Source organism: Equus caballus, chromosome 3 (genome assembly GCF_041296265.1).
Source record: "Equus caballus isolate H_3958 breed thoroughbred chromosome 3, TB-T2T, whole genome shotgun sequence".
NCBI classification, from domain to species: domain Eukaryota; kingdom Metazoa; phylum Chordata; class Mammalia; order Perissodactyla; family Equidae; genus Equus; species Equus caballus.
This window is the reverse complement of record NC_091686.1, coordinates 113,569,749-113,594,730: the sequence shown is the minus strand read 5'-3', so window position 1 is coordinate 113,594,730 and position 24,982 is coordinate 113,569,749. Positions and strand designations below refer to the sequence as shown.

Here is a 24,982-nt window from a genome sequence, read left to right as displayed (position 1 = left end):
AATCATGTCTCCAGCACTGAACCCTTGCCTGAATTCCAGATGTTGATACCCAATTGGCTACTTGATGTCTCCTCCTGGAGGTCTAAAAGACATCTCAAACTTAACACCGCCAAAACCAAATTCTTGTTTCACACCTTTTCCCCAAAACCAAATCTACTTTAGCCTGATTTTCCTATTGCTCTAAACGGCAACGTTGTCCTTCCTTCGGTCAGTTACTCACACCAAAAATCCTGGAGTCATCTTTGACTACTCTTTTTCTCACAAACTGCACATCAAATTCATCCTCAAATCTTGCTTCTACCTTCCCACCACATCCAGGATCCAAGTAGGTTTTCCTTTGCCGCCTTTGTTACTACTCTCTCAGTCAAAGTCATCCAGTCTCCACTGCAGTGGCCGCTCTCCATCTTTCCATCCTTACTCTCCCACAGTTTATTCTCAATGCAGAAGCTGAATTGAACCCTTAAAAAGTCATGCCAGATCAAGTCACTCAGTGACCTTGAATGGGTTAAAACTAAAATTCACAGTCCAAAAGTCCTTGTCCTGTCCTACAGGCCACAGGTGACCTGGCCTCCTGCTCCCCTCTGAACTTCTCTCCTATTCTGCCTCTCTCAACCTTGCATTCCGGCTCCCATGGCCTCCTTGACGCTCCTGGAACAGGCCAACAGCATTTCTGCCTCAGAGTATTTGCATTTGCTATTCCCTCTGTCTGGAAAACTTCTGCCCCAGGGAGTCCTGTGGTTCGATCTTCCACTTTCCTTAGGCATCTGCTGAAATGTCACAGATGCTCCTCGTGCTAAGGAAACTTGAGAGAGGAGAGGCAGGAGATGTCTGGGAAAAGCCACTCAGTTATTTACTGAACCACCACTTACAGTGTTTACTTCCTGCCAGACACTGTTCCAAGCACCTCCCACCGATTGGAAAATTGCATCCCCTCCATAGCCTCACAGAGCAGGCAGTAATAGCTAACTTTTACTGAGTGCTTACTACAGTCAGGCATTGTGCTAAACACGTTGTAAATATGAACTCACTTAATCCTCATAATAACCCTGTAAAATAGGTACTGCTATTATCTATGCTTTACATTTGAAACACAGAGAGGTCAAGTAACTTGCTCTATGGTCACCCAGCCAGTGTATGGTGGAGCTGGGTTTGAACCCAGAGCTTAACCACTGAAGCCACTTGAGAGAAGCGGTGAGGCTTAAGTGGAGCCTTTAAAGGGGGCTGCACAGGCATTTCCCAGCGCTAAAAGGAGAAGCAGAGCATTCTTTCCCAGGCGTGAGGCATTGCTATTACGGAAACACAGAGGCAGGCAGGCAGCCTTCAGACTTTCCAGGAAGCAGATGAGGCTAAAGTGTGAGGTGCAAGGTCGATAAAGGGAGCTGGCCCCGGAGCAGCAGGATAAACTGTTATTCGGGCATCTGCAGAGTAAGGTTCAGGTGGCTGTTTCTCCCCGGAGACGGCGAGTCCCAGTTGTCTGCTCAGAAGTCTAGAAGTGAGCGCTGTGGTAGTTGTTGTAAGTCCTTTGAATCCTTATTGGTCCAACCGCCAGGGAACTTTGAAGGAGGGGGTGGGGTGGGAAAGGAAGCCGAGAAAAGGCAAGCGAAAGATAGAGGGGAGGTGCAGTTTCAGAGCCGGCTAGCACTCTCCAACTTTCCTGCCCAGCCGCTGCCGGCCTCTCCTCCAGCTTCGCCTGGCCAAGCCCGCGTGAGACCCCCATGGCCAACCACAGATTCAGCCCCGTGTCCGAGGGGGAACAACCCTGCTGCGACATCTCCAGGAAAGCCCAGATCTGTCTCTGCGTGGTTCTCTCTCTCCTGGTCTTGGTGATCATCGCAGTGGTGACTGCAATCCTGATGTGGCCCCGGTCGCCGCCCAACCACAAGGAGTGGCAGGGGTCGGGCACCACTGCCCATTTTGGCGATATCGTGCTGGGCAGATGCTACACCTACACTCAGATCGTGCGGCCGGAGTTGAGGTGAGTGGGCGTCTGCGGCGCACGGCCGGACACCGCGCGCGGGCGTTGCTGAGCGCGCCTGGGCACGGCTGGCACGGCTGGCACGGCTGGGCGCCGCGCGCGGAGCAGCCGGCCGCATTGCCCGAAGCCGGGCATCTCCTGCTCCGGGTCAGCTGAGCGCCCGCTGGGCAGTGCTGAGGAGGAGTCTCGGGCTGGCGATGTTGCGCGCCACTCGCCAGAGCGGCCGGCGTTGGCGCCGGGCGGGCCGCGCAGAGAGCGCTGCTGGTGGCCCGGCCCGCTCAGCTGGTGAACGCTCTGCCGAGCTGCCCGCCTTCTGGGCAAGCCGCCCTGAGCCCGACCCGACGCACAGTCACCCGCGGGCGCGGGGCGGGAGGCGGAGGAGCTCGCTGGCTGGCTTGCTTCTCCGGGGTTTCCCTCGCCGGCTCCGACTGGGAAATGCACCGGCCGGTTACCGACGACACATGGGTAAATGGCTTGAGGAGCCTGTGGTGGGGGATGGCGTCAGAAGGGCCAGACCACGAAATGCATTTCCTTCATTCATATAAAACAGTACCGATTCTTGCCCGCCGTGAAGTGAATGTGACTAGAGAACTCATTAATAACGCAAAACAAAACAAGAACCATTTTAAAATTGAGATGTAATTTATATGGTCAGGTGCATCAGCTCGAGGATTCTGTATAGACCCTGGAAACACCCCCAAGTCAGTCCATGGAACCTTTCCAGAAGGTTCTTTGTGCCCCCTGCCAGCTAGCTACTAACTTCTCCCCAATGGGAACTGCTTTCCTGACTTGCATTCCCTGGGTTTGGTTTCACCTAGAGTACTCTTTGTGTGTGTGTGTGTGTGTGTGTGTGTGTGTGTGTGAGGAAGATTGATCCTGTGCTAACATCTGTTGCCAGTCTACTTTTTTTTTCTCCCCAAAGCCCCCCAGTACATAGTTGTATATTCGAGTTGTGAGTGCCTCTAGTTGTGCGTGTGGGATGCCTCAGCATGGCCTGATGAGCGATGCCATGTCTGCGCCTAGGATCCCAACCAGCGAAACCCTAGGCCTGGGAAGCGGAGTTGTGGGAACCCAACTACTGGGTGACAGGGCGGCCCCAGTCTTCCTCTTTTTGCTAGAGGGAGATTATGGCTGAGCTAACTTCTGTGTACATCTTCCTCTACTTTATGTGGGATGCTGCCACAGCGTGGCTTGGCAAGCGGTGCTAGGTCCGTGCCAGGATCCGAACGTGCGCCCAAGTACTCATTTTTGAGGTTGTATATAAAGTAGAACAAGCTGGGAAGTACAAAGTTACTTCTCAGGCTGCCCAAGGCAGGTGGCCGAGCGCGAGTTTATGCCCTGCGCTGGAGTTTGCACAAGTCCGTCTCTGTGAAACCCGCAATCTCGGCTCCCCGCTCGCGCTCCGCGGTTCGCTTCCAATGCAGGTGGGGGAGGGCTTACCTGCGAATGAGTCTAAAGATTACTATGCCCAGGGAAGTGTTTTGTTTACAGATAATTAAATACTTAATTGAGGAGAAATTAAGAAATACTAGGAGAAACTAGAAGGTGAGGTGTTCTTTCAAGTTACACTTGGTATCGATTAAATCAAGTGAAACAATCTGAAATGGTAATGATAAAAAGAGATATTTTTATTTTCACCTTAATTTAACAGTTCAAAAATTTTTGTTGTTCAATCGTCTTTGGTGAGTTCCCACTGTTGGTTAGATTAGCACGTACCTGTAGCAAGCGAGATGTGCCGTAGAAACCAAGAGGCTTTGCGATGTTTATTAGGATGCGTGTTCAGTATTAAACACATATGTGTGTATACAAATGTATAAATACGTATATTCAATATATATATGTGTGTATGTGTATACATTCAAAAAATATTAACAGGGGATATCTTCTGTTAATATTTTTTGAAAATCCTTCCAGATATTTCACAATGAGTGTACACACACACACACACACTCTTTATGTAAATGGGTGAGTAATAATATGGTACTTACTATGTACCAAGCACTTAAAAAAGTACCAAATCATTTAGTCCTTTAATGGATGCATGAGGCTGTCACTATTGCCATCTTCATTTTACACATGAGCAAACTGAAGTCGAGAGTTTGAGTAAATTTCCAAAAATTTGGCTCCAGAGCCTGAACTCTTAGCCACTACACACTATTGCCTGTGTATGTTCTCTAGGTAGGCAGTGACCATATAACTTAGTGACCATATCTGGAGACTTCGTGTGTATGTGTGTGAGGAAGACTGGCCCTGAGCTAACATCTGGGCCAATCTTCCTGTGTTTTATATGGGATGCCACCACAGCTGGCTTGATGAGTGGTGCTAGTTCTGCACCCAGGATATAAACCTATGAGCCCCTGGCCACCGAAGCAGAGCCCGAGAACTTAACCACTATGGCACTGGGCCGGCCCCTATCTGGAGACTTTTTGAAAAGAAAGAAGATGCTATTAATAATTATGCTGAGTCGGTAAGGTTAAACCGGAAGATATGGTCACTTTATCTTTGGGTGTTTTAATAGCATGAACTCTGGAGTCACTCTGCTTAGTTTATGTCTTGATGCTGTCACATTGTAACTTTGGGAAAGTTGCTTTCTTTGTGCTGCAGTGTTCTCAACTATAAAATGGAATGATAGTACCTATCATTAAGTAGTATCTACTTAACAATGGTACCTAACAGGAGGAAATTATGAGGATTAAGAGGAATAATCCTAATATATAGTAATTGCTCAAAGTGTTAACCATTTGAAATGCAATATCACAGACATCTTTCAACAATAATAAATATAGATCAAGGCCAAAATCAAAACGGATGCCTGGTATCAGATTTATTTAAATCACAATCCAATAAATCAGTCCTCCAATGATGGAATTTATGTTGTTTCTAATTTTTTACTATTTATTCTTTTTTTAACTTAAACTTGGTCCTGGAGATCTTTCAATGTCAGTACATATAAATTTACTTCATTGTTTCTAACAGCTCACAGTATTCTATAGGGTAGATGTGACCATTTCCTATTGACAGAAAATTATTTTGTTTTCAATTTTCAGTCCCATTCATTCATTCAGCAAATATTTGCTGACCGTCTACTATATTCCAGGCAGCGATCTAGCTACTGAAGATACAGGGACAATGACAAAGTCCCCACTCTCATGAAGCTTTCGTCCCAGTTGGAAGAAGCATGCTGCCATGGATGTCTTTGTACATGTATTTCTGTGGACACACAAGGGTGTTTCTCTAGGATAGATTTCTAGTGGTGGAATTGCTGGATTAAAGGGAGAATCATGCATATTTTATATTTTGATAAGTATTTCCAAATTTCCTCCAAAGCAACTGTACCATTTTATACTCCCATTACCATCTATCAGAAACCATGCTTTCCCACATGCTGTTCATTGTGGAATAGTATCAACTCTTTTTATTTATGAGAAAAATGACATTTATGTCATTGATTATCATCTATGTCAAATGATTATCAGTGAGTCTTAGCATGTTGAAGACATTTATTGGTCATTTATATTTTTTCCTGTGAATTTCCTCTTGAGATCCTTGCTAATTTCTACTGAATTGCTTGTTTCTTCCTTTAAATGGGAGTTCTTTATATGCTGTAGATTATATATATGGTGTTTTCTTTCTGTCTGTCTGTTTTCCTTGTAACCCTTCCAATTTCTGTGTCCTCCTCCCCAGACTTTAACTTCAAGGTCATGACTCTTGGATCAATAGTTTCCTTCTTCTGTGTCTGTTGTTGAAAGTCTGGCATGCTGTTCCCCTTGTAGTCATACCCTTTTAACATCAGCAGTCTTTTCCCTGATGGATTCTGAAGTCATCCCTGTGACCCGCTTCTCACGTCCATCCCTCACTACATCACTCTCTCTGGCCTTGGTCTTCTAGATCGGGCCCAAGCAGCAATTTATGTCAATTATTCAACCTAGTATTTCTACTTTGATATAGTTCTTACCTTTGTAGGTCTTTATTAAAACTATGTATTAACATATAAAAATGTGATATGTGATGCCACATGAAACAAAACCACTATAAAAAATTACACATATAATAATTATAACTATGTAAAAGTGAATGTAAGGGGAAAAAGACGGTAAAACCTGGGTGGCACTGCGGGACTAACGATGGAAGTATTGTAGGTTCTTTCCTTTTTATTCTTCAGTTTCAAATAATCTATGGTTGGTATTTTGCTTATCTATTACTATATAATAAACAACCCCAAAACTTAGTGGTTTAAAATATAAATAATTTTATTATTTCACGTGACTGTGGATTGATTGGGCTTAGCTCGGCAGTTCTGCTGCTGCTTGTGATGTTGGCTGGGGCTGAAGACATCTGGCCACTCAACTAAGCTGGGATGTCCAAAGAGATGGGGCATCATTCCTACAAATGGCACTGTGGAGGAGTCAGCTGAAAGGCTGGTGTCACCTGGGAGGCTGGAAAGGCTGGGTCTCTCTCTCCATGATGTCTCAGAGCCTGAAATCTCACCTGAGAACATGTTTTATGGGCAGCACTCAGAATGTGATCACGGCCTTGAGGCCATTTTGTACTTTGATATTCTTTTACCAGGAAAGACAGGGAATGACAAATAGTTTTATTTTCAAACCCAGCAAATCCTGACTTGGGAATATTTTCTCTTGATTCTGCTTAAAAATAAACAATTCCTTTTTAGTTAATTTCTCTCTGTACCTTATCGTATACAGCTAAAAGAAATGAGTTGGCACTTTCAGCATTCTGCCTGGAAATCTCCTTCACCAAATTCCTAAGTTCATTAGGTATGTTTCTGTTAGCTCCATTACTGCAGGTGACAGTGTTGCCAAACTGTCCGCCACTTCGTAACATGAGTCACCTTTTTCCTAGCCTCCAATAGCAATTTCCTCCGTGTCCATCCAGCCTTCACAGACAGTCTCCTTAAGGCATTTCGTACTTTTGCTTGCCTCCCAGTCCCCAATCTAGTGCCACATTGTAGTAATCAGGTTCTCTAGAGAAAGAAAGCAAGAAAGAGAGAGAGGAGATTGATTTTAAGGAACGGGCTCATGTGATTCTGGAGGCTGACAAGCCTAAAATCTGCAGGGTAGCCAGGCACTGGAGACCCAGGGAAGGAAGGGTTGATGTTGCAACTTGAGTCTGAAGACAGTCTGCTTGCCGGAGTCCTGCTCCAGCCGAGTCCAGGTTCCTGAGGGAGGGACGGAGTCGGCGCAGTAAAGGAAGAGACGTGAGACTTGAGTCGGTGCAACCAAGTCTGTCTTTTCTGTGCACAAGTGTCGTTTTTTTATTTTTCAGGATTAGTACCGAAATAGCTCTACAAATATTCTCAGAGAGATAAGGAAGTACAAAGCGAGCACAAGAATTTTTATTAGCATTCCATTCTATAGAGCATAAGGTTAATGATCATCTTTTCCACAATTAACTACTATTTATTGTCTCTAAACTACAGGAGATAGGTAGCTTAACATCTGTTGTAGTAGAACAAGTTTAAATTTAACTTCTAAACTTTAAAGGGTATAGAAATGACTTCCTCTACTATTTTGGGATGAATATATATTGACGTCAGGGATGAGGTCTATTTGAATCTTCTATTCTTCATGTAGAGATTTGTGGCTTCAGAAACAAAGGTAATTAATGGTAAAGTTAGATCAAAGGCAGAGAGAAGGTCCAGACATCCGGACAGGACAGCATTCTGTCTGTTCACTTCCGGGGAGCTACCCCTGCCCCCATCGATCATCTAGTCATTGTTCAGATGGTTAATGGGAACAAAAAGCAACTCCCGGGTAGCTTGTCCCCAGGACTATGTGCGTTCTCAGCAGGTAGTTAAACATCTTTACGTTCCCGCACCCCTTAGGGGGTGAAAGCATTCCTTTGTCTTTCAGGAGGTAGGACTATTTGTCCCTTGAGCACACTGCCCGGAGAAAATATCATTTTGCTAGTAAGGCATCAGGCTGAAAAGCTAAGTTAAATTATATATCTTCAAGAATAAAAAGCAGGAACAAGTATAGTCATAACCTTGATAGAAAGCATACATACATTTCAGAAAATATCAGGGGTGACGGCCGGCCATTCATCACTGAGGGGCGTCCCTGCGCCCCTCGGCCCTTCTCAGCCCAGACCCTGTCAGACGGCTGTACAGGCATTGGTAACACAGCTCCAGGCATCTGATGGCAGAATTCCCTTTTCCTCTGGAGAGGTCAGTCTTTTTCTTAAGGCCTTCAGGTGATTGAATGAGGCCCATCCATATGAGGGAGGGTCATCTGCTTTACTCAAAGTCCATCCATTTAAATGCGACGTCCAGACACGTTTGACCAAATATCTGGGTACCATGGCCTAGCCAAGTTGCCACAGAAAATGAACCATCATACACATGTTAGGTTTTTGTTATGCAGCACCTCACTTCCGGGTGCCACGTTCTGTTTCAGTTATCTATTGCTGCATCGTAAACTACTCTAAAGTCACTTTAAGTCTTTAAGTCACTGTGGTGACTTAAAACAACAACCCTTCTATTATGTGCCATGATTCTGTGGATTGCCTGGGATCGGCTGGATGGTTGGCTTCATGTGTTGCCAGCTGGGGCTGCAGTCATCTGGGAGATTGACTTGGCTGGAACATCCAAAAAGTCATACTTACGTGATAGAGCCGTGGCACCTGGGCTCAGCTGGGATGGCCGAGCCTCTGTTTCTCTCTGTATCGTCTCAGGGCTTCTCCTCCTTGTGGCCTGTCCACATGATCTCTCCATGGTGCAGCTCCATTTCTTCCAAGTTCCTAAACTCAAAAGTGGAGCCTGGCAGGCCTTCTTAAAGCTTTAGACCCATAACTGACACAGTATCACTTCCACCACATTCTATTGATTAAAATAGTCATGAGTTTGGCCCAGAATCCAGAGGAGAGAAAACAAACTCCACCTCTTGATGGGAGGAGTAACAAAAATTTTGTGGATGGCTTTAACCCTTCATGTATCTTTATGTTAATTTTTAATTTTCATCTTCTCCTTGAATTTTTTGTTGTTCTGTTACATCTATTGTATTTCTACTTCATTAACTTTTGTTAACTAGTTTTAAAAATTATAAAAATCTAAAATATGTCTCCTGGAATATAAGCTTGTTGAGTCTCTAGGGACTTTTCTGCATATGTGTGTGAGGAAGCTTAACCCTGAGCTAACATCTGCTGGCATCCTCCTCTTTTTGCCAAGGAAGATTGGCCCTGAGCTAACATCTGTGGCCATCTTCCTCTATTCTATATGTGGGACGCTGCCACAGTGTGGCTTGATAAGCGATGCACAGGTCTGCAACAGGGATCCAAACTCATGAACCCTGGGCTGCTGCCGAAACAGAGCATGCACACTTAACCACTAGGCCACTAGCCCAGTCCCAAGTCCAGGGACTTTTCGTTGATGACATATCTTAAGGACCTAAAATAGTGCCTGGAATATAATAAACAAAAATACTTAGTTGAATTAAATGAATGGTGTGAAAGTCAGTATATTACAAATAATAGAAACAAACAAAGCCATAATAAATATACCTCCCCAACAAACTTTTCAGTACCATCACTCTCAAATCCATCAATTTCTCTTTTGGGTATATAGATTGCTAATTTTTCTTTTGCATAAGAGCTTCTTGGTATTTCTTTGTAGGTCATAGGATTTTTTATCTTCTTCACCTATTCTTTTTTCTTGGTTTTCCTTTTCCAAAGTATCTCATGCCCACAGAACTCACTTTCTGCCAGTCTTTTAGTGGGTAGGCACTGTTGAAACTTGTCGCTGGTTATCAAGCTGGGCTTTTATTGAATTAAACCAGGATTATTAAATACAGGACATTCCAGGACAGATTATATCTGGTTCTCTTGTGTCAAAGTTAACACACAGGAGCTACCTCTGACCAAGATGGCCTTGGGCATATGAGACCCGAGACACGTGGCCAAGATTCACCTAAGTGTTAGAGAATTGTTAGCACTGTTGACTTAGGGATATTTGTACTGTGGCAGAGTGTCAAGTGTCCAGGCAACAGTCAGGACCCAGGGAATGTGCGTGAGTGGAGCAAAGCCTGCAGGAGGGAGTGGACAACCAGCACCCAGAATAGCACGGGCTTCTAAGGAGGCACCTAGATGCTGTGGCTTCAGTTCCATGAATCTTCTCACCCTGGGGAGAACCAGTGCTTCCCTGTGAACTGCAGGCATCAGGGATAGCTGCTGGCTGTCTAGGGATGGGAGCAGGCATTTCTCTGACAGCTCTCCTCATCCCTGCCCCAAGACAAGCTGGGGTCTTCCCTTGAGGGGAAGGACTCTTTGATTCACCTCTGCATCCCCTGTTATCCAGCACATTGCTCATCGCATTATAGTCTCTTAATAGATACTTGCTAAATTCAACTCACTTAAGTCCACTCATGCTGATTGAAACGTAAACATTCATAGAGAGAGACTTAATCAGAGAAAATTCTTCATCTGTCTTAGCCTATCTTCTAATGGTCTCTTCTGTGCCCACTTTCTGGTTCCTTTATCTTTATTTCACAATTCATTTTTTCTTCTCCTTCCCCTTCAAAATTTCTAGCAAGATTTCTCAGGGGTTGATTTTTCATTTTCGCTTCCCCATGCCTTCCATTCTAATGACTTTAGCATTTTATTAACTTCTACTCAGTAAAATGTATTAGTAGAAAATGTATAAAAGAGCAAATTCATACAAACACTGAGTAAAGACTTACTGTGTGCCTGGTGCTGGGGCTAGACCTGGGGGATTAGAGAGGAAGAAAAGGCAGGGCCTGCTCTGTAGGGTCCTATAGAGGAGGTGGGGGAAGACCAGGGTGGAAACCAAGCACTGAAGGTGGTGTGATCTGCAAATAGGTTTGTACACACATGAGAGGAGCCCAGGGGAGGGAGGGGTTGTTAGCCTTTTGCTAGAACCCGCAGAGGTGTGTAACATGCACTCAGGTCCCTATCAAACAAGAACATATGGGAATTGCTATGAGTCAAGTGCCAGCACATTGCCACAGAGATTCGGAAATGAGCATCACCCACCTGCTGGGGTAGAGTTAGGAAGGACTTTATGAAAGAAGCAACATTTGGGGTCTTCTTTCTACTATATAATTTTAACAAAAGGGTGTTCTGAAGGGTGTGTGTTACTCTATTGAATGAAGCCCCGGAGACAGACATGATGCTGCTGCTGGAGGAAGATTGACCAACTGAGGGACGTAACTCGTTAAAGATTGTAGGACTTTGGGGAGGATCTCACAGGCAAGAGGGTCTGGACCTCATGTTGGCCTGTGCACAACCCTGACTTCTTCAGCACACAGGAGGGTATGAGGGTGAACATATTTGCACAGGACAGAATTCTGGCATCTTTTCCCTTTAGGCTGATGGAATGACCACCTGCTCAATGTCTGTATCCTGGTTAGACCATGAGCTTCATTCGAGCATTGTATGGCCTCACATTCACCTGTGTGCTCTCAATGCTTAGGACCATGATTATCAGGCTTCCTTCACCCCTCCTTTCATTCTGGGGTTCTAAAAAAGAGAACAGTGGCCAGAGGGTCTTAGATGTACCAGACTGAATGTGGAAAGTGAACTAGAGAAAGTGAAACAGGGCTGTAGGGCTTGGGGCGTGGGTGCTTTTGTGTTCACAAATGGGGAAGTCAGACTCTAGAGATGAGTTATCTGTAGAAGGAAGGGTGGAGCGAATACATATGCAAATAAACTGAATTTGGAGCCTGTGGGGCTTGGGGTGCAACCAGGACATCTGGGAGAATGTAGCTCTGGGAACAGAATCTTCTAGAAGGAAAGGCTCGTTGGAAGCCCTGGTTGCACATCAGACAACCAAGAGAGAGAAGGCAGAGATGAGAGGAGAGGGAGAAGGGGAGATATTACTTCTGTGCTCTTTGGCCTAGTATTTTGCTTCAGATGCTCTTTCTAGAAAGATCAGTGGTGTTCACCGCCAATGTCCCACCCACGCTCCTTGTTCTGGTATCATCATTAACAGCTGAAGGAGGTGGTGGTGTTTGGCCTGGAGAAAACTTTTCTTCTTAATACAATGAACACTCAGGGCTTTTTTGCCTTCTCCTGGCCTCTTCAGTGGGAAAACCCTTGGAAAACAGCTGCCAAAAGTTCGTCTAGAAATTTTGAAAGGAGAAAGGTTGGGAGTCATGTTTATGGCTTGTCTACAACGTACTAGGAACTTTATACGGTTGGTTCTTTTAAAACTTTATCAGAATCCTGTCGGGAGAGACTCAGGACACACATCATATGGATGGGGAAATGGAATCTGAGAGAGGTTAAATAGTTGGGCGATATCTTAGTTAGTCAGGGCTGGCTGGGTATTTGTGGGGCTCCGTGCAAAGTGAAAACGTGACACTCGCTGCTCAGAAAGCAGGAGAAAGCTTTTCCTTTCTTCTACGGTCTTTCTTACCACCTCCCAGGTGGTTTTTACTTGCTCTTTAATGTTGATTCCCCTTGGACACAGGGGCACTTGCATGGAGAGGGTAGACCCTCACAGGTGCCTGGGCAGCACCTGCAACTTGCCACGCAGAGAAGGTCCACCTGACCCTGACCCTCCTGCACTCAGGCTCCTGCTGGGGGCGAAGGGTGGCCGTGGTCACTAGGTGGCTGAGGAGCTGCCCCAGGGAGGTAGAGAAGAAGCAGGAGGCGTGAACCAAGGCTTCAAGCCCCTGGTGCATGCTCCAGTGTCCCATTAGGCTTCTCTCGCAAAACACAAAAGCAAAGACAAAATTATTAAGAATTTCCAACTGCAGAGCATTGAACTCCAAGTGCAGGGCTTTCTGGGCCCAGGGCCCTGTGTGACTGCATTGGTCATATGCCCGTGAAGCCAGGCTAGCAGTTAGTACTTGGCAGGGTGGGGATTGCAACTCATCTCTTTCTATCCTTGGAATCATCAGATCCCTTAGACCAATGGGAAAACTGAGGCATGGAGTGATTTTTCCCGAGGTCCAGACCTGGTAAGTGGTAGAGCTGGTTTTTGAACTGACTGCACAGCTTGGAGCCACCACATCACATGACTTCCAAAAGAGTGTGGTCTAAGCAAGTCTTAGGGCCTTGAGCACCCCATTCAAACTATATTAGCATTTCTGTAGTCTCCAGATGGAGGCATCTGGTACTTCTTCTGTCTGTCTCAAAGGTGAGTCATGAGGCTGCAGTGTGAGGTCACTGGTCTCCTCCTTTTAGGAAGGCAAGGTCCTAGAGCTCAGCGCTCTCTCTTTGTGCTTCAGGAAATGGTGTGAATCTCTGCGGGTGAAGCAGCAGAATGCCATGCCCTGCCCTGGTTGCTAGGACATGTTCTTTGTGGTTTATTTCACCTCTTGGACCTTTACCTCTTAGAGCTGAGTCTGGAAGGATGTAGTGCATACCCTGCATCCCGAGTCCCATGCCTGTGGAAGGCATTGCTGATTGATCACTGCCTATTGGGTGAGCCTGGGTCCATTCTCACAATCCTCTACCCAGCATGCCACATAGATGCTATCAATTGGTTAGAGTTGTTCTGAGAGATGACATTTATTTGTTATTCTGCATCAGAATCATTGCTTGTCAGCCTACGTAGGTAAGTGTAAAATATTATTTGTCCCACCTGGGGATAGTCCATCATCATTCCATCCACTTGCAGTTCTGGGTGCTTAAGTTCGAGAATGACTAACAAATGAGAGTGGGTCCAGAAGTAGGGGGCTGCAGGAGGAGAAGCTGGATGAGGGAGTTCAAGGGCTTGGGGCTGATGGCTTAGAGAGATCTGATGGGAGACAGTGTAGGTGACCAGGTGTCCTCCACCAGTTGAAGAAGTCTTGCTGCAAGGAGATCAGGTGTGTGTTGTGTAGCTCTACAAGGCAGAATCAGAGCCTCAAACAGCAAAAAGTCAAGAATCACAGCTCATCACAATTCGAATTCATTTGTCAGAGTAGCAGTTTCAAAGAGTTAAGAGCATGACTTTCATAACATGCAAAATCAACATATGTCAAAGATTTACTCATTTATGAGGGAACTAGTAAAACGATAAAGTCAGTTCAAAGAACATGCGGAGGACTGTGCATTTATAAGTATTTAAAAAGGAATGTTAGAATTAGGTTGATGGGTTAGTTATAAAACTGGTTAATGTGAGGCTGGCCTGGTGGTGCAGCAGTTAAGTTCACACATTCCGCTTCAGCGGCCCGGGGTTCGCCGGTTCGGATCCCTGGTGTGGACAAGGCACCTCTTGGCAAAAGCCATGCTGTGGTAGGCGTCCCACATATAAAGTGGAGGAGGATGGGCACAGATATTGGCTCATAGCCAGTCTTCCTCAGAAAAAAGAGGAGGATTGGCAGCAGTGAGCACAGGGCTAATCTTCCTCAAAAAAAAAAAAAAAAAAAAAAACTGGTTAATGATCTACAAGGCAGTAAAAAGCCATAAGCTTTGGGAGTATCTTTTCTATCAGACAGAAATTATTTGCATCTCTAACAGACAAGATCCATAAGTTACCCTCTCATTTCATAAGCTTTGATAGTGAATAGCAAAGACAAAGAAGAAGACATTCTGCTAGATAATGAAATAATTCTTGGGTGAACTTGTCCAGCTATGTCCCAATATGACAGTGACAGGACATGCTGCCCACCATTTTGCTTTATTTGCAAGTTTTAAATAATTTTGTAAAACGTTGATTCTGTAAGTTTTTATCCAGCTTCTATTATGTCCCACAAACTATTCTAGATCCTGGGGATATATCGCAGCAAATAAAACGGCTAAGTTCTTGCTCACGTGGAACTTATATTTTTGGGGTGGGGGTGGGGGGATTGGCATAGACGATCAAGCAGGCAGATACATAGTGTGGCAGATGGTGGAAGGTGCTAAAAAGAGTGCTGGGGGGGAGTGTTTAGAGTTTTAAGTATGATAATAAAATAAGGAAGGCTTCACTGAAAGCTGACATTTTAGCAAAGACCTGAAGAAAGAGGGAGAGCAAAACATAGAAATGTGTGGGGAAGAACATTCCAGGCAAAGGAAGAGATGTTCAAACAACAGCAGGGAAGCCCGGAGGATCAGATCTGTTTGTTACGGAAATTTTCAAGCATATGTAAAACTACGGAAAATGATAATCAACCCCATTTACCTATTACCCAGCCTTAGTAATTACCAACGTCTGCTATCCTTATTTCATCCGTCTCCTTACTTTTTTTCCCTAAAGTACTTTAAAGCAAATTCCAGACTTCATATCATTTGGTCTGTAAATACTTCAGTTTGTATCTCCAGCAAAAAAAAGCGAAAAACATAACTCTAATATCATTACCATGCCAAACAAAATTAAGAATAATTCTTTAATATTATCTAATATCCATCCTGTGTTCAATTTCCCATGATTTTCTTAGAAATGTGGCTTTATAATTGATTTGTTCAAATAAAGATTCACACGTTGCATTTGGCTCTCTTACGTGTCTTTCATTTCATAACCCTTTTCCCTCCCGCGTTTTTAAATGGTTATTAATTGGTTGAAGAGACCGAGCAATTTGTCTTGTAGAATTTCCCACCTGCTGGATTTGGCTCCTGGTTTGATTTAACCTGCTCCTCTATTCCCTGAACTCCCTGCAAGCTGAGGGCTAGGTTAGAGTCACATGAGGTTTGGGGGTGGGCAGAAATGCTTTAAAGAGTGGGCAGTGTAAGTCCTTGGGCACCACATCGGGAGACACGTTATGCCACGTTGTCTGACATTTAGGGAGACAAACAGGACTGAGTATTATCTACCTGATTCGTTCATTAGAAAGTTCCACAACAACTTTTCATTTAATTAGTTTGGCAGCACTTGATGATTGTTGCCAAGATCAATTATTTCTGTAGGGGCTATAAAATGGATATTTTCTAATTCTAAGATTCCCTCCGCACTTGTTTACTCTAATTCTTCTAAACAGAAGGCTTTCTCTCATTCACCATTTAGTTGCCCTGAAATAGAGTCAATGCGAGAAAAGCAGGACCGGTGCTTGATTCTTTTCCTTTATTTATCAGTTTACAGAATAATAAATCGGTGAATGCCCTGTCAACCTCTAGAGATGACCAATGAGTTTCTTTTTAAAATATCATTAAGAACTCTTCGGGGCTGGCCCCGTGGCCGAGTGGTTAAGTTTGCGCGCTCCGCTGCAGGTGGCCCAGTGTTTCGTTGGTTCGAATCCTGGGCGCGGACATGGCACTGCTCATCAAACCACGCTGAGGCAGCGTCCCATATGCCACAACTAGAAGGACCCACAATGAAGAATATAGAGCTATGTACTAGGGGGCTTTGGGGAGAAAAAGGAAAAAAATAAAATCTTTAAAAAAAAATTATTAAGAACTCTTGGATTTTTATGTGTTTAATGTGTATCAATTCTTTATGTCACCATTCTATTTATTGTTTAAATTGTTCCATCTTTGGCCTTTAAGTCGGCTCTGTGACATGTTGACATGACCCTACTTGTTTCTGAGAGCTTCTTTTCTTTTTGTCACAATATGTTCCAGGCTCGTCTTGTAAATGCCCTCCCCTAGAACTGGGATTGGCCATTTCTACAAGGAATCCTGCTTATTCTTAGTGGAAACAAAATTTAGAGACTATATAAGAGTGTCATACTTTTTTGGCTGTTTTAGTAGACAGTGCTATAAAATGTATCCTTTTAAGGGAAGAGACAAATAAGAGTTAGTATTGATAATTCCAATTCAGTAAAGGGCACAAAGTTTTTATTTAATATTTTTTATTTTATGTTTGTATTTCTTTTCTCTGACACTGAAAATCTTGGTTCCTAATGACATTAATATAATTATGTGTTTGCTGTCATATATATATAATTATATATATAAGCATATTATTATTATTAGTAACAAAATGTCTAAATGTCTGTATGGTTCTTTTAGTCCTTAGGATATAGGATACATCCCACTAGTGACATATAGAACATGTGCCATTGTCTGACACCTTATTAAAGGGATCACTCTGGCTGCCATGTTAAGAAGAGACGGTAGTGGGACAAGGACAGAAGCATGGAACCCATTTAGAGGTTCTTGTAGTAGTTCAGATGAGAGACGATCTTGACTGGGGTAGTGATGGGTCGTGGTGAAAAGTGGATGGATTCTGGATACGTTTTGAAAGTAGATCCCATATGATTTGCTCTAGACTTGTATACGGGATATGAGAGAAAAAGAGGAAACAACTGACTCCAAGTTTGTGGGCTGAGTTACTGGAAAAATGGATTGCCGTTTATCAAAAAGGGGAAGACTACTGTGAAGCAAATTGAGAAAGGAATCAGCAGTTTGGTTTTGTCTGTATTAGTTTTGCAACGTCCATTGTCAGCTACGTGGAGATGTTGAATAAGAGGTTGGTTCATATGAGTCGGAAGTACTAGGGAGAACTCTGGGCTGGAGATATAAATGTGAAAGGCGACGACAGGTTGTAGAAATTCAAGGGAAGCTGTTTCAGAAGGAGGAAGTGTACTCAACTCATTCAAATGATTCCAACTGGTCAGGTAAGATGAAAACTGAAAATTCACCAATGGACTGATGACTTTGACAAGACCAGTTTTGGAGGCCTGGTAGTCATGACATCCTGTGTGAAATGGAGTCAAGAAAAAAACGGGAAGAGAGGAATTGAAGACTGCGTACATAGACAGCTCTTGCAAGGGGTTTTGCTGGAAAGGAGAGCAGAAGTGGGGTAGTGTCTGGATGGATAAGGAGGGGCTCAAGATGGAAGAAATTGGGCTTATTTGAGGGGCAGCTTCTTTAAAGTGAAAGTTGTTTAAGTAAAGAATGCTTCTAGATTTCTGCAGTTTCCTATGGTCTTTCCAATCGGCCCACCAATATCAAATTCAACAACATTTCTTAAGCGACTCACCTATGGTCATTTTTACCAAGACATTCAACTTAGTTTTCTTAGAAAAAAGTGTTTTTTCTTTTTCAACTTACCTAATTTATTTATGAACAATTTAATTAAATTATATATTAAAGCCAAAACAATGAGCATAAACATATTATGAATAGGTAAATCAACAACCAAGTGAGTAAAAATGAAAGTTCTTAGATGTACTAGAGAGTAGCTTGTTAATTGAGTAGAAGGCAGGCAATTGGCTAGAGAGAATGGATAGTGTCGGTTAACACAGTGACTCAGTTAAATAGGAGCCAGTTAAGAAGTGGCTCAGACATTTTTTTCTTGCTGTTAAAGGAACCCTTTAGAAACAGATCAGGTCAGAAAACTACCAAGACAAAGTTTTCTTTAAATGAAGGATGGTAGAAAGAATGGATGAGAGATGCTGAGAATGAAGCAGGAAACTGAATGATAGATGAAATCAACATCTGCTTTTCTCTGTCTCTGTGTGTGTGTGTGTGTGTGTGTGTGTGTGTGTGGTGTGTGTGTGTGTGTGTGTGGTGTGTGTGTGTGTGTGTGTGTGTCTCTGTGTGTGTGTGTGTGTGTGGTGTGTGTGTGTGTGTGTGTGTGGTGTGTGTGTGTGTGTGGTGTGTGTGTGTGTGTGTGTGTGTCTCTGTGTGTGTGTGTGTGGTGTGTGTGTGTGTGTGTGTGTGTGTGTGTGTGTCTCTATGTGTGTGTGTGTGTGTGTGGTGTGTGTGTGTGTGGTGTGTGTGTGTGTGTGTGTGTGTGTGGTGTGTGTGTGTGTGTGTGGTGTGTGTGTGTGTGTGTGTGTGTTTCAAAGACAAAGGGCTTGAAAGGGGAGAAGTGGTTATGTTCACGGACTTTGGTAGTTGATCTGAGCGGGGAGTAGGGATCATCTTTTTCAACATAATATCACCAGTGAATATCTCCTCTGGAAGAAGGGGTGTTGAGAATCTTGTTCTTGAAGACAGCAAAGTGAAGACTGAGATCAGAAATTTGAAGAATAAATGGAGCAAGAGAATAACATTCTTTTTCCTTCCAACGACTCATTTTTTTTTCTAATTATAAAAGTAAAACATGACCATTATAAAGCATTTGGAAAAAATGCAAAAGTATAGAAGAGAATACAAAATCACTTTACCCTCAAAGTGAAATTCTCAATAGTGGGGAATGCCACAATTGAAAAAAGTAAGGAGACTCACAGAAGGAAGCTGCATGCCTGCTGAAGTGGATGGCCTCAGCATGAGTAGTTTGATAGACACAGTTCACATTTCTTCTATAATCTGACCTTTGAGAAAATCGCTAAGCTCCATTTTCCACTTCCTCCTAGAATGGGTCAGTCAGGATGCATCCACATGGTAGAAAGTTATCTGTACCTTTGTCTTTGGATGCTTCAAAGCAGTTAGTAAAGCTTGATTTGAAGACACGTAAGAGATTCCTTCAAGGCATATTTTTACTTGGTCATGATCCATATTTGCCTTGATATTGTTCAAATGTTTCTTGTCTTTTATGATGACTATCAAGCAAATGTTATAAAGTCATTTCTGTCTTTGGCACCTCATAGTTTCAATATTGTGAAATTCATAATAAAATGGCTTCCTTCATTACCTTGGTTCCTAGGAATAAGAGTTTATGAATTAACTTATCTAGAGCAGTGTCAGAGTTGGGACTAACTCATTCTCCTTGGGAATTCTTCAAGAGCAAAGAAAGACTGAAAACATGAAATTGAAACAGGGAGAGATTTAAAACTACAAGGAATGTTTGAGACTTAGATCAAAGACCTTGCATCACAGTTTAGAGACCTACTTTCATGTTTTAATACTTCTGGGTAAATTTTTTTCAAAGGTACTTTTGAACCCCAAAATGTGAACATATCAATTTACAACCGAGGACTGTAATTTTTGTGTTAGCCGAGTCTAGTTTTCTTTATTCTTCCCATAAGGGGGACCTCCTTTCCTTCTTCAATATTCCTTATTTCCTAGTCAAGATCTCCTCTTAATTTTTTCTTTTTAAAAATTAAACATATTAAATTATGAAAATGTTAAGCACACTGAAATGTCTGTGGAAAAATATTACAAATATACATTTACTCATCATGCAGAGTTAACAGACAATAAAACTTTGGTCATATGTGCTTCAGATCTTTCTTCTAGCTTTTTGTGTGTGTGTGTGTGTGTGTGAGGAAGATTCACCCTGAGCCAACATCCATGCCAATATTCCTCCACTTTGTATGTGGGATGGCTCCACAGCATGGCTGACAAGTGGTGAATGTTCACACCCGGGATCCGAACCTGCGAACCTGGGCCACCAAAGTGGAGCATGCAGAACCTTAACCACTTGGGCACGGAGCAGGCCCCCTCTTTTTTTCCAGTTTTTAAAGAAATAATATGTTGCAGATAAAATCAAAATACCTCTCCCCCAATTTCCTTTTCTTCTTCCTCAGAGCAAATACTGCTACTTGTTTCACCTGTATCTTTCTAGAAATGTTCGCTGAATATATAAGCATATATTCATATATTCTTTTTTGCCCACCTATTCTCTCTTCTGTCTCTCTTTTTTTCACTTAACAATGTATCTTGATTATCAGTGTAGTTCTGTCTCATTCTAATAGTTACATTGTATTCAATTTTATGGATTTACCGTATTCTAGACTTGTATTGATGGACATTTAGGCTGTTTTAAACCTTTTGGAACATATTACAAACAATACTGCAATAAAATCCTTGTGTGTGTAAGATAGAATCCTAGGAGAGGAATCGCTACATGAAAGGTATGCCATTTTTAATTTCGAAAACATAGCCAAATTTCTCTTTATGAGGCAATGCTCTTCTTGAGGCAACGAGGTTCTTTTTCCCCATAGCTTCACTGCACAGGGTGTTTTCAAACTTTCTGATTTTTATCACTCTGATAAGGGAGGGTGTTACTGCAGTTTAATTTTAATTTGTGTTTACTTTTCATTTTTGTCCTGTAGGATAAACTTTGATTTTTCCAGATAAAGATATATTGTGGTGATTTTAATTACATTATTTCAGAGATTTATCCCTGTTGATAGATGAGCTCTAGTTCTTTAATTTTATCTGCTCTATAGTATCCTGTTGAATGACCATACCCCACACTTATCAACCTGTTCCCTTATTCTCAGTTTTTGCTGGCAAAAACAATGCTAACACATACCTGTCTACTTGTGCATGTGATTTTTTTCTGAGTGTTTAGCTAGCGGTAGAATCACAAAGTCATAGGGGGCCATTGTCACCTTTACTGGGTGTATTAGTTTGCCAGGACTGAATTACTACAGACTGGGCGGCTTGAACAATAGAAGTTTACGGTCTCACAGTTCTGGAGGCCAGAAGTCTGAAATGAAGGTGTAAGAAAGGTTGATCATTTCCGAGAGCTATGAGGAAGAATTTGTTCCAGGCTTCTCTCCTAGCTTCTGGAAGCCTCAGGCATTCCTTGTTTGGTAGATCAAGTTCTCCCAATGTCTTCACATCATCTTCCTTCTGTGCACGTCTGTCTCAGTGTCCAAATTTCCCCCTTTTATAAAAACCCAGGTTATATGAGCTTAGGGCCCACCCTTATCCTCATCTGAACTTGATCATCTTCAAAGACCTTATCTCCAGATAAGCCCGCCTTCTGAGCTCCTGGAGGTTAGGACTGCAACACCTGTTGCGGTACACAATTCTTTCCATCACACTGGGTGGACTGATTAAGATGCTTTTGGCTGCAGCCAAAGTGGTTTCAACTGAGAGTGGTTTAAAACAAGAGATTTTTATAGACACATGTAACAAGACATCCAGAAGTGGGGTGGTCCTAGGGTTGGCTCAGCAGCTCGGTGGTGGCCCAGGATCTTTCCTTTCACTCCTCTGTCTCCCTGGGGTGGCTTTCATCCTTAAGCTTCTTGTCACAAGATGGCTGCTGAGATCTAGGCATTACATCCTTAGAGAATGATACCCAGGAACAGAGAGCAGGAGGATGGGCAAGAGTGCCCTCGTTGCAAGTCCCTCTTTACCAGGGAATAACATCTTTTCCAGAAGTCCTCCCTCAACTGTCTCTGTGCTTCCCCTAGAATATCACTAGCCAGAATTGAGCCACATATGACACCCCAAACTAAAAAGGAGGCTTGCAAAGTGAGTATTTGATATTTTCAATCACTATGAAAGAGATTAGCTTTACCAATAGGGAAGAAGGACGAGGAAAATCTATTCGCGTACGGAACTAACAGTGTCTGCTTCATTACACGTGGCCAAACTGGTCTCCAAATTTGTGGTATCAATTTACTTCCCCAGAAGTAGAGTGAAGGTCCTTGTTGCCGAACATCCTCACCACCAGCTGGAATTGTCAAACTTGAACAGTTTTGCCCATCTCTTTGTAGCTTTAATTTTTATTTCCCTAATTACTAATACAATTGATCATCTTTTTATGTATTTATTGGTCATTCTGGTTTCTTCTGTGAAATGCCTATTTTTGTCTTTTGCCTGTCTTTACATATTCAGGATTCTAATTTTTGTCTGTTACATGGATCGCAAATATGTTCTCCCAATTTGTGGCTTGACTCTTGACTTTATTGGGTCTCTCGTCTTACTGAAGATTTTAACGTAATCATATTTACCTTTTCTTTTACGGATGTGCTTTTTGTATCTTATTTAAGAACTTGGTTTTTTTGCCAGAGGTCACAAAAAAGGTCATGTATATTCCAAAAATATTAAACTTTTCTTTTAGTTGTTAACTGTTTTATTTATTTGGAATTTATTTTTGTGTGTGGTGTAAGGTAGGAACATAATTTCCTTTTTTCCCACAGATGGATAGTCAGTTGTGTGAGTACTATTTGTTAAATAATCCATCCATGCCGAGGCTTTATAATGCCACTTCCGTTGCATATCACATTTGATAGTTTGTTTCTGGGGTCTCTAACACCCTCTTCTATGGTCCTATCATCCCTATACCACTGCTACACTGTTTAAATTGCTAATGTCCTGATGTCCAGTAGGGTGTGTCTGCTTTCTGTTTCTGGAGATTACTTTACCTTTCTTGGAAGTTCATATAAATGGAATCATATACTATGTAGTCTTTTGTGTCTGGCTTCTTTTCTGGCTTTGGCCTAATGTTTTTGAAATTCATCCATGTTGTTGTATGTATTAATAATTCAGTCCTTTTTATTGCTTAATCCTAGTCCATTGTGTGTATAAACTACGATTTGTTCATCCATTCACCCCTTGCTGGACATTTGGCTTGTATTCACTTTGTGGTTATTTTGAATAAAGCTGCTATGAACGTTAGTGTACAAATTATTGTGAGGACATATGCTTTTGTTTCTCTTGTGTAAATACCCAGAAGTGAAATAGCTGAGCCATATGGTCTAGCTGTTTAAGGAACTCCTAAATGGTTTTACAAGGTAATTGTATAGCTTTACATGTCCGTCATCAGTGTATGAAGATTCTGCTTGTTCCACATCCTTGCTGACACTTGATATTGTCAGACTTTAAAATTGTAGCCATTCTAATGGGTTTGTAGTGGTGTTTTTAATTTGCATTTCCTTCATGACTAATGATGTTGGTTATTGTTTCGTGGGCTTATTGAAGTATGTATTTAAATCTTTTGCCAATCTTAAAAAATCAGGTTTTTGTTCTTATTTTTGAGTTATAGGATGTTAATGTATTCTGAATAAAGTTCTTTGTCAGATGTGTGCTGAAAATATTTTCTTTCATTTTGTGAATTGCCTTTTCATCTTCTTTAATGGAGTCTTTTAAAGAACAAAGTCTTTTTGTCTTGATAAGGTTTAATTTGTTTGTTTTTTCTTATATAGCTTGTGTTTTAGGTCTCTGATCCATTTCTAGTTAATTTTTATGTATAGTGTGAAGGGTCGACTTCATTTTTTTTCGTATATGAAAACCTATTTGCTGTAGCATCGTTTATTGAAAGAACTTTCCTTTCCCAATGAATTGCTTTGACACCTTTGCTGACCATCAATTAACTGTATGCCTTAGTCTGTTCAGGCTTCTATAACAGAATACTGTAGACTGGGTGGCTTATAAACAACAGAAATTTATTTTTCACAGTCCTGGTGACTGGGAAGTGCAAGATAAAGACACCAGCAGATTTGGGGGCTGGTGAGAACCTGCTTCCTAGTTCACAGACAGCCATGTTCTTGCTGTGTTGTCACACGGGGAAGGGAGGAGGGCGCTCTGTGGGGTCTCCTTTGTAAGGGCACTAATCCCATCCATGAGGGCTACGTCTTCATGACCTAATCACACCCCAAAGGCTCCATCTCCTAATATATCACATTGAGGAGTAGGTTTCAACAGGTGAGTTTTGGAGGGACACAAATATTCAATCTATAGCGCCCTATAAATATGAGTTTCTTTCTGAACACTATTCTATTCTTTTGATCTATATTCTTTCACCACTACCACATTGTCTAGGTCTCTGAAGCTCTTTAGCAAGTTTTGAAGTCAAATAATCTAAGTCCTCCAGCTTTTTTCTCCTTTTAATTGCTTTGGCTAGGTTTTTTTGTATTTTCACATACATTTTAGAATCAACTTGTCAATCTTTTAAACAAAGCATGTTGAAATTTTTTTTTTTTCCCAAAGATTGGCACCTGGGCTAACAACTGTTGCCAATCTTTTTTTTTTTTTTTCTGCTTTATCTCCCCAGACCTCCCCGCCGTACACAGTTGTATATCTTAGTTGCACGTCCTTCTAGTTGTGGGAGGTGGGACGCTGCCTCAACGTGGCCTGACGAGCGGTGCCATGTTTGCGCCCAGGATCCGAACCCTGGGCCGCCGCAGCGGAGTGTGCGAACTTAACCACTCAGCCATGGAGCCAGCCCCGCATGTTGAAATTTTGATTTGTGATCTATTAAATCTATAGATACATCTTAGTGATACTTACCATCTTAATATTGAGCCTTCCAACCCATGAATATGGTATACCTATTTCTTGAGGTATTTTCAAATTTCTCTCAGCAATGTTTTGTTTTCAGATATAAGTCTTGCATACTTTTTGTTAAATTTATGGCTCAATATTTCCTATTTTCGTATTCCTATGGTTTTATTGCTATATTATCAAGTCGGATATATATGTATAATTTTTTTAATTAAAAAAAGTGTTTTCTAATTGTTCGTTGCTAGCGTACAGGAATGTTTTGAAGTTTTGAATGTTGATATTCTATCCACAAGTTTTAGACAGAAATAAGCTTGATGTGTTTTTGAGAAATGGAAAGAA

At 42.3% G+C, this 24,982-nt stretch overlaps 1 protein-coding gene across 1 annotated transcript in view; it reads left to right on the top strand.

Annotated features, from left to right (window-relative positions):
- The first annotated feature begins 1,193 nt into the window (after positions 1–1,193).
- CD38 (CD38 molecule) overlaps positions 1,194–24,982 on the top strand; it is a 50,684-nt gene continuing 26,895 nt past the window's right edge. Inside the window, exon 1 of the mRNA XM_014738766.3 lies at positions 1,194–1,975. Coding sequence (XP_014594252.1) covers positions 1,716–1,975 — 260 coding nt within the window. The 5' untranslated portion in view covers positions 1,194–1,715. The remainder of the gene's footprint in view (positions 1,976–24,982) is intronic.